The 11,119-nt window shown below is 34.9% G+C and overlaps 2 protein-coding genes across 2 annotated transcripts in view; one reads left to right on the top strand and one right to left on the bottom strand.

The window, feature by feature from the left end:
• Window positions 1-6,810: 6,810 nt before the first annotated feature.
• HELRODRAFT_159784 (hypothetical protein) lies at window positions 6,811-8,889 on the top strand (the record flags this gene model as incomplete). Its single annotated transcript, XM_009011628.1, has 5 exons — window positions 6,811-6,867; window positions 7,118-7,237; window positions 7,868-7,926; window positions 8,007-8,280; window positions 8,542-8,889. 5 exons carry the CDS (start codon window positions 6,811-6,813, stop codon window positions 8,887-8,889), a joined length of 858 nt encoding a protein of 285 aa, XP_009009876.1.
• A 469-nt stretch (window positions 8,890-9,358) lies between these two features.
• HELRODRAFT_62422 (hypothetical protein) overlaps window positions 9,359-11,119 on the bottom strand; it is a gene marked incomplete at both ends in the record, with an annotated part of 1,985 nt that continues 224 nt past the window's right edge. Inside the window, 2 exons of the mRNA XM_009011627.1 lie at window positions 9,359-9,636; window positions 10,560-10,757. Coding sequence (XP_009009875.1) covers window positions 9,359-9,636; window positions 10,560-10,757 — 476 coding nt within the window. The remainder of the gene's footprint in view (window positions 9,637-10,559; window positions 10,758-11,119) is intronic.

Raw genomic sequence — 11,119 nt, 5'->3', positions numbered from 1 at the left:
ATTCCTTTTGTTGTTTGCTGAAAATTTTTGTGTGAACTCAGAACATTTCCGTTTAGGTAGCCATACCAGATGAATTTTATATGAATACTATTATGGTCTTTCTGATTATTTTTATTTTTTAATTTTGAGAAGCAAATAAAATTTCGTTTCGTTTCGTTTCGTATGCATGCATGTATGTATGTGTGTCATCATTAATCAAATACATAAGATCCAACGCTATAAGGAAAGTTTGAAGTTACCAGCTAAAAGTCTGACGAGCGTTTTTGATAGGTAAAATTTTAATTTTTATTCATTCATTCATTCATTCGTTCGTTCGTTCGTTCGTTCATTCATTCGTTCATTCATTCTTTCATTCATTCATCTCTCCGTACGTAATTATTACGAAGTCACGACGTTGCAATTATAAATTCGTCGTTGTGTTTAATACGCTCAGTGCAAAATTGTGCACTCAACTGCATACATATAAATAGTCACAAACAAACACACACATACACACACAAATGCACACGTACACACACTCCTAACATTATACGTATATTGTGTATACATAAATACTAACACATACATTTCCAAACATACATACACACGCATACATACACACACACATACATACATACATATACAATTCAAAACACACTCAAGCCCACATACTTACTTACACACACACACACACATCCACATTCACACACACACATCCACATTCACACACACACACATACATACAAATAACAAACACAAACCCACACACACATACACATACACACACTCACACATACACACATACAAATAACAAACAAAAACCCACACACACATGCACAAGCACACACACAAACACCTGAAAGAAACAACATCTCCTTTGTAATCTCGTTGCATTAGTGAAGAAATTATTGATGGAATTATGAAGAGTGTGAAAGAGGAAAAAGATACTAAAAGTTTTTCTGAAGAAAAATTCTTAAGAAGAAACCAAAAATTAAAAAAAAATGGTACTCTTGAAAGCGCTATATAAATGAAAGATCATTAAAACGCAAAATAAATTTGAAAAAAGAACATAAGATATGTAAGAAAAAAAAAGAAAGTAAACAAAAATAAAATAAACAACAACAAACAAAAATAAAAATAGTCAAAGATAAAAAAAACTATAAAAAAAAAACAAAGATAACAAAATTTCCGGAGCAAAACAAATAATAAAGTGAATAATTTTCTATACTTTGCGTGTTGGCCGAAACGGGAAGTTCATAGAAGAGAGGGAAAGTTGATGAAGATTTGTTAGGTGTCTGACCGTGCTCACGTGACAAGGTAAATATACGTACACATGCATACAAACCAGCAAACATACAAACAAACATACATACATACTTATACAGACATTAACCCTTTGGTATCTTTTTATAACATTTTACGAACTAAGGCATAACATACATAAATACATACATGCACACACATATACATACACACATACAAACAAACACACACACATATACATACAAACATACATACATAATACATATAAACAAACAAACAAACATACATGCCTATGCTCATTTTCTTACACACATTAGTATTCACATGGTCATATGTTATACGGGCGTCGTCATAAACAAACTAATAAACTACTTTTTGCGTGTCTTCCTTTTTCATTATTAAATTCTTTCTTTCATTCACTCATTATTTCATTCATTCATTCATTTTTTTTTCATTCATTCGTCCCTTTTTGTTCTTTTCTCCTTTAATTACATTTTCTATTTTGATCAACCTATCGTAACATTTTACGAACTAAGGTATCTGTTCATTTTTTTAATACGTTTTTTCATTCATTCATTCGTTCGTTCGTTTCTTCATTCGTGCATTCATTCATTTTTTTGTTCGTTCGTTCGTTCATTCATTCATCCAACCATCCATCCATCTTATCTTAGTTTAATTCGTCGGGTGGAAATGTACGTGGAACACGATCCTCTGCTCAACTCTCCCCTCCCAAACAACCCCTGGAGCTCTGATGACGTCACATTCTGGGATGATGAGTGAGTGGATTGCTGAATGAATAAAAAAATGAATAAAGGAATGAAAAAGAAATGAGTTAGTGAACAAATAAATGGATGGATAGATGTATGGATGTGTGAGTGATATAATAATTGAGTGAGTGAATGATTGAATGAATGAACTAAGGAATTAATGAATTAATGAATGGATGAATGAACGGAACGAACGAATCAATGAATGGTTAACATTTTTCTTTCCAATATTCTCTCCTTCTGTCATTCAGTCTTGTGAAATTCAACGAACGAACGTTAAAAAGATGGACCATCAGTTTTACAGAACTTCTGAAAAACAAACAAGGTCGTATTATTTTTATTATTCCTTTTGTTATTGTTATTATTATTATTATTTCTATTATTATTATTATTATTATAGAAATATTTTTTTATGTTGTCGTTAATTATGACAATAAATGTAGTTTACTTGTTCTTCTACTCAATTATTCATTCGCTATTTCATTATTCCAAATATTCTTTCATTTATTCGTTCGTTCATTCTTTCGTCCGTTTATTCATTTATCCATTCATTCGTTCGTTCTTTCGCTCGTTCGTTTATTCATTCATTCATTCGTTCGTTCGTTCGTTCGTTCCTTCATTCATTCATTCATTCATTCATTCATTCATTCATTCATTCATTCATTCATTCATTCATTCATTCTTTCATTCATTCATTTTTTCATTCATTCATTCATTCACCTATTCAGGTTTAGAACAGTTTAGAATATTCTGCTCGAAAGAGTTCAGCTCTGAGAACATAGAGTTCTGGTTGATGGTTCAGCAATTGAAGAAGCAATCGCTCAGTAACGTCGTCTGTTTTGCCAATGAGATTTTCAAGTTAGCGCTATATAATTAATATTATTATTCATATTGTTATTATTATTTTAATTGTTATTATTATTGTTGTTGTTGTTATTATAGTTGTTATTGATGATTAGCAATTAACGTTGGTTCAATAATCGACAAAGAAACGAATGAATGAATGAATGAATGAATGAATGAATGAATGAATGAATGAATGAATGAATGAATGAATGAATGAATGAATGAATGAATGAATGAACGAATGAACGAATGAACGAATAAATGAATGCTGGTGCTTACGTTTACACGCGCAATAAAAACGTTCTAATGCTTGGAATAACATTGGAAGATGAGATGATGAAGATGAAGAGGATGTAGATGATGTTGATGATGATGACGATGATGATGACTATGTTGATAATGATGATGTTGACTATGTTGATGATGATGATGATGTTGATGATAAAAAGATAAATAGTGATATTGGCTATCCTTACACACACTCACGCATACAAACACACACATACACATACACACACACACATACACATACACACACATACACATACACACACATACAAACACACACATACACATACAAATACACACACACATACACATACAAATACACACACGCACGCACATACAGACACACACACATACACCTACAAACAAACACACACACGCACACACACGCACATGCAAACACACAAATCATCATCAAGGTCATTTATAGAGTCAGGGTCACCCCATGAAATCAACATTGACAGTAGGACTATGAACACAACGCTAAGCAACTTGGAAAATCCCACTAGGTATTTATAGTTTCTGGTAGTGATGATAATGATGATGATGATGGTGGTGGTAAAATGATGATGAATTCATGATGATGATATTGTAGTTGTCATGGTGATGATAAAAATGATGATGATGGCGGTACGGTGATGATTTTGTGACAATGGTGATGAAGACGACGACGACGATGATGATGTAATAGTCATGATAATGATGATAACGATGATGATGGTGATAATGATGATGATGATAATGATGATGGTGATGAAAGACTTTTTAATCGGCAAGGGATTAATCCCTCAGGTATGCTTAAGCTTATTTTGTTTTTTCTTTATCATCATCATCATCATCATCACCTACACCATCATCATCACTATCATCATCATCATGATTTCCACCTACACCATCATCATCACTATCATTGCCATCTTCACCACCACCATCATCGTCATCATCATCATTACTATTACCATCATCACCATCATCATCATTACTATTACCATCATCACCATCATCACTACCATCACCATCATCGTCATCATCATCATCAGATCATCATTCAGCGATGCGGAAGAGCACATTTTCAAACTCATGGAGAAAGACTCCTACCCGAGGTTTCTCAAATCAGCCCAATTCCAAAACCTTCTTCAAGGGGTTTTCCCGCCACCCAACAACAACAACAATAACAGCGGCGGAAATGACGTCATCGTCAACGGAGATAATACGACCGTTAAAAGTGCATCTAGAAATTCTTCAATGTCGTCCATAAATAGAAATAATAATAATAATAATAATAATTACGGATTTGAGAATGACAGTTGTTGCTGTAATATTAGTAGTAGTAGTAGCTATAATAATAATAACAATAAAAATTATAATGATGATGACGACCGTAATAAAAATGATAGAGCAACATCTAAGAAAAGGTATGTAAATATAGAAAGGGTTTTATTTTCAATTTTAAATTTTTGGTCGGCGAGTTAGCTCAGACGGTAGAAGTGCCATGTCTCGTGTTGTCGTTGCATCGTGACCCGGTTCGACTACTAACTGTTCAAAACTCAAAGATTATCATACGTCATGTGTGTGTATGTAATGTGTATGTGTGTTGTGTGTGTGTGTGCGTGTATGTATTGTGTATGTGTGTGTGTGCGTGTATGTATTGTGTATGTGTGTGTGTGTGTGTGTGTTTGTGGTGTGGCTAGTAGAACCTATGTGACGCCAAAGTTAAACTTCAAGTATTTAATGGGATGTAAGCAGTTCTACGTATGTCAGAGCAAAAATAAAATTAGGAAATGGGAGAATAATTGAACCGTTTGATGGTAACGAATTGATGAATCATAATTATTAGATAAATTTAAGAAAATTAAAATATTATTAATGGGCTAATTAAATAAATAAATAAATAATTAATTAATTTATTTATTTATTAAGAAATTTATACACATCTCGCCATTAACATTGTGGCAGGTCCTTCTCTTTTGGAATCAAGAAACGTCTAACCAGGAAACGAAGCCAGAAACAGGACGCCAGCCAACCACCGCCACCATCAGCGTCTACCACAACCACAACAAAATCCAAAAAGAAAAAAGACAAGACACCTCACAACAACAACCACCACCAACAACAAAAACAACAACAACAAAACGACGAGAAATCAAGCCAAACATCTCAAATCTCTTTACAATCGCCGCAAACAGCAAAGGCATCTCCATCAGATCTGGTTGTCGCCGATTCCTCTGAATTCCAGCGCAAATCAAGCTGCGCTTCAGCCGTCAGCGAAGGCAGCTGCAGTATCTGGAGCGGCGAGAGTAGCGGTACCACCAGCATGTTTAGCGGCGTTAGCGAAAACAGCCGTAGTAGCTGTTGTGGCGAAGTTGGTGACGATACGAACAGCTGTTGCGAAAGATGCTCTAGAGGAAATGTCAGTGATGATGGTAAGTGTGGTAAAGGTAGTAGCGGCGGCAGCAGCAGCTGCTGTTGTTGTGGTGGTGGTGGTTGTAGTAAAACTCTTCATTCTTACAGCACAGGGAATTTGAAAGATTTTGACGTTAAAGTCGAGAAATGTGGTATTGACAATTTGTTCGGGTGAGATTTTTAAGAATTTTTTTTAAATATTCATCAATTTTTGTCAGAAAAATTAATAATTGTTGTTTGAAGTAACAACTTTTATAACTTATTGCTTTTAAATTTCAATTTATTTTACTAAATTTTAAACCCTCCAAGACGGTTCTCCCCGATGTCTTTTAAGAAGAAGAAAGAAAACCAAACGAGGTCAACTTCACCCCTTCCCCAAAGGTCAAACCTTACAGTACCCCACAATCACCATCATCTCCTCCATCATCATCATCACCAACATCTTCCTCATCATCATCATCATCAGTGCTGTCCGAGGCTGGCCGTCAAGAAGCAAAATGATGACGATGACGATGGCGAATTCAAGGGTAGAATTGAAGGTGGAAGAGGAAAATTTGAAATTTGTAATGACGTCATAAAAAATAATAACAATAATAATAACAATAATAACAACAACAATAATAATAATAATAACACCTGCAACAGCTACAACGGCAAGAAAAAAGTTGATGAAGTTGAAAGTGACGTCAAACTTGACACGTTAAATATAAATTTTGAAAAAAATCCATCTCGCAACTGAAGAGGACATATGCAAACTACATGGAGATCTCTGAATGAATGAGTGAGTGAACGAATAAAAAAGAACGAACGAACAAACGAACGAATGAATGAATGAACGAACCATTAAATTAAGAAAGAGATGGGTGAATGAATGAGTGAATTATTAAATGATCAACTACAGCGCAAACTCTCTCCCTCTCTCTCTCACTCCTCTCTCTCTCTCTCTCTCTCTCTCTCTCTTTTACTCTATCTCTGTCTCTCTTTTTCTCTTTTTCACTCTCATTTTGTTTCCCTGTTTTTAACACACATCTTTTTCTCCCGCCACTCCACATGCCCACACACACACACACACATATACATATATATATATATATACATATATATATATATATATATATATATATATATATATATATACATACACACACATGCACACACACACAAACATACAAACACATACAACATAATACAGACACTTGTATACGTATTTAAACTCGCTACGCATTATCATGTGTTTAATGATATATTTGACAAATATTATATGCATATGTGTGTGTACATTGTCTTACTGGATTTATGGACAATAAAATTGGAGTTTACGCCGGTGTTTTTGAGTAATCTTTAAAAAAAATTTTAGAGATTTTTTTATATCATTCTTATTCTTTTTGAAACATTTTATAACCTTCGATAAACTAAATGATGAACATAGCATGCTTATAACTAAAAAATATCTAATAAATGCCATTTAAATGTAATGACAAACCAGCTGTTGAAACGGCCAGTCACACAACGTACAAACCGAACATCACCAAACTAGTCCAATATCTTAGAAATCTTTCTAACCACTCCTCCAGCCAACTCACATAGATGTCGTGAAAGGAGACACAGGAGCGAAAGGATCTTCGGGAGCAAGAGGATTCAAAGGATCAAGAAGAAGAATGGGTTTTGGAGGATTTTCAAGAAACTCTAAAAGCGTGCGTGCGTGCGTGCGTATGTGTGTGTGTGTTTGTGTGTTGTGTTTGTAAATCAAATTTAAAAAAATGTAAGCTTGTACATTTTTCTAAAAATTCAAATCCGAGACACTGGCAAGTGAGCATTAAGTAATAATTTAGTCGGCAGCTGTAGTAGTAAGAGTAATATTAGTAGTAGTTTCCTCAAAATTGCACTAGGATGAACGTTGTATATCCTATAAGAAAAAAAGATTATTAATATAATTAATAATTATATATATATATATTATATATATACATGTGTGTGTGTTTGTTTGTGTGTGTGTGTTCGTGGTGTGCGTGTATGTGCGTGTGTATGTGTGTGCCTGATATTATTAACACAGCATAAATAAGCTAAACAAAAGTGTTAAGTTTGCCCAAGTAAGGAAGTCTCTGAAAGGCACATTGAATGTCATTAATACAGCTAATATAAACAATTCAGCATAAAATATATCGCTCTGTATTATATTTTGTATTTTGGCCACTGCTCTGTATGTTAAGTCCGTATTTTTGTGTATTTTATTGTATGTAATGTGTTGATTTTTAATAAATAAAAATAATAATAATAAATTTATAATAAATTAATAATTATTATTATAAATTTACTTACACCAGACAATAATTCCTCAGACATTAATAAACATCCAATTGAAGTCTGATAGCCCCAAAAAATGGTACTACAACAACAACTACTACTACTACTGCCCAAAAATCCTCCCCACCACCATCATACCACCATCGTCATCATTATCAGCATCATCGTTCTCACTTCACTATTACCGCAACTTGCTTACTCTCAAAGTTTATTCAGTGTTCATGATGACGCTGACTTCTACGACTACAAAAATGGAGACGTCAGCATCTCAGATTGCGATATGCAGATTTATGAAGAACTGAATGATTATGTGGATTTGAGAAGTTCTGAGAAAGTTGAGTTGAAGTCAATTTTGGACTTGGTTGAGAATGATCTGATGATGCTGGATGAGAAGATAAATGAATTGGCATATTTTCTCAATCACAATGTTACCGTTTGTAAGGAAAATTTTTTTCCTATGTTTATTATTTTTATTTTGTTACTTTGCTGTTATTTTTGTATTGTTTAAGTGTTGTTCTGCTGTTTATTTATTCTTTGTTATTATTAATTTATTATTTAATTGCCAACCAGCCAGCAACAACAACAAAACAGACAATAAATACAGCAGCAACAACAACATGAAAACACACAAATAACATACAAACAGCAAAAAACAACACAAATCACATACGAACAACAAACAACGCTCAAACAGTCCAACAAAACACACAAAAACAACAAAACATTTTCAGATTACGTACGAGGGGACATTGGGCCCACGGGAAGTACCGGAGCTACAGGCTACTTTGGATTTACGGGTGCGACTGGTGTAATGGGAGCTACAGGCTACTTTGGATTTACGGGTGCGACTGGTGTAATGGGAGCTACAGGGGCAACCGGATCAACGGGGCAAACAGGTTTTTCCGGACCGACAGGACAAACAGGTTTTCCCGGACCGACAGGGCGAACAGGGTTCAAAGGGTCAACCGGGTCCACAGGGTTCACAGGTCTACCCGGACCGAGAGGGCAAACAGGTCCACCCGGACAAATTGGTCCTCCATGACGTAGTAAATGATTTTTTGACAAATGATTGGTCAAGCAATTTGAAACTGAATTTAAATAATTGAGTTGGTGGTCGCAAACTTTTTGTTTTTACATGATGTTTATTTTTTGTAGGATTTTTAGCACTGGCTTCATGTGCCAGATGGTTTTTATTATGCCTCATATATCGAGTTATAATTTTTGGTTTATGCCTTATTTAAAGGATAAATACTTTTTTTCTGAATACGATTTTTGAAATATGAATTTTTTAAGATATAGAAAAAAATTTTTTAAACTCTTCATATTGTCATGTATTTCGGAATAATTTGCAGTGAACAACAAATTTTTACAACTCAACGAAACAAAAAAAATTGTTTATATGAGCAACGTCAGTAACACAAATGCAGCCTTCAAAGACGAAACACGTCATAATGAATTTGTTTCCACGCTCAAATATTTTCCAACATCTTCTCCATTATTTCTTCTTTGAGTTATAGAAATTTTTTAGAGAAGGAGGACCTTGAGCTCCTGTTGCTCCGGTGGCTCCTGTATCGCCTTGTGGACCAGTTGCCCCAGTATTTCCTGGGATCCCTGTGACCATCCTGTGAACCATTCACTCCTGTTGCTCCCGTATATCCAGATGGGCCTTGTAAACCTGTCACACCAGTTTGGCCAGTAAATCCAATTCCTCCGGTTGCACCCTGAATTCCTGGAGGTCCCGGTTTTCCCGGTTGTCCCATGAGCCCCGGTAATCCTCTAACCGTGTAATCTGCTGTAATTTAAAAATGTACATAGTGTATAACATGTTGTTTTGTTGAAATGTTGATTGAATCAAAATTTCAAAAGATTGATATGTTATTAACAATAAGTAATTGTAATTTTCAACTGAATTGAAAAATTTAACAGCAGCACGAACCAAGATTGGCCATTCTCAGTTGGAAGTCATTCATAATGCGTGAGTATCTCTCAATCAGGGCCATTTGTTTCTGCTTCAAGAGGCTCATGCGCTCGTTGTAGATCGCTCCAAAGTTCTCGTTCTTTTTCATTTTTGTGCTGATATCCTTCAAACTCATCGCGAAAGAATCCTTCAGTTCGCAGTTGAATAGTGGGTTGCCGATCTGGACTACGCTGTTGTCTGTGAGGTGGTTGGTCGTGTGGTATCTTTCGAAGTGCCAGGAAGATTATTTCAATGATATTTTACAATTGAGTTGTTTAAATATAAATTGTTTTTCAAGTATGCTCTAGTTAATATACTTGATTAAATCAAATTTTTCCAACCACTTTTTTACCTATAACAACATATCAAAATGGTATCTAAAGTGTAATAAAAAAAAAACAAATTCATTACCGTGGAAAAAATTTTGTTTTGGTGAAACGGCGGGTGGTCTACCAAGTACAGGCATGCCCGGAGCCCCTGTAGCTCCCATTTGGCCTGGTAGTCCCACAAATCCTGTGTCTCCAACGCTGCCAGTAGATCCAGGCAAACCAGTGTTACCTTGGTTCATCAAGGTTCAGTAAATATTATTCTACTGATACGATAAAACAATTTGATGTACTTTAAAAATAAATTTCTTGAGTTAGAAAATTCTAACCACTCAATATTATCTGCAGCCGAAAAATTCCCAACAGAAAACAAAATCAAATGAACTCCGTTTTTAAATATTTGAAATTGTTCACAAAATTCAAGATAACCTGTATATCCCGGTAATCCAGTATATCCCGGTAATCCAGTATATCCCTGAGATCCCGGAACACCTGTCAATCCAGGTGATCCTGTCATACCTGGTTGACCAGTTCTTCCTGTCAATCCAGGTGATCCTGTCATACCTGGTTGACCAGTTCTTCCTGTCCATCCCGTATTTCCAGTTGATCCCGTATCTCCAGGAACTCCTGTTCTTCCCATATATCCTGGCGCCTTTATTTCCATTTTCGCCTCCGTGAATATTTCTTAGAAATAATTGTAGACGTAATAACTACATTGAAATTATTATTTTTATCTATAATAAATAATAACATGGGTCCGGCTGGCATATTTTTAAAAGTAATTATTGCATGGCCGTGTAAAGGCTGCTTGGGTGAAAATGGTTAAAGGTTAAAGATCAAAAGTTGAAAGTGTATTACACTCTTCACTAAACACACTCACGCACACACACGCACGCACACACACGCACGCACACACACACACATTATTATTATTATTATAAACAGCGATTAATCAAAACGACCAGGGACTTTGGATGTTGGATGTTTTA

This window comes from Helobdella robusta (genome assembly GCF_000326865.2).
Source record: "Helobdella robusta unplaced genomic scaffold HELROscaffold_1, whole genome shotgun sequence".
Classification (NCBI taxonomy): Eukaryota; Metazoa; Annelida; class Clitellata; order Rhynchobdellida; family Glossiphoniidae; genus Helobdella; species Helobdella robusta.
This window is presented reverse-complemented; position numbering and strand designations above follow the sequence as displayed.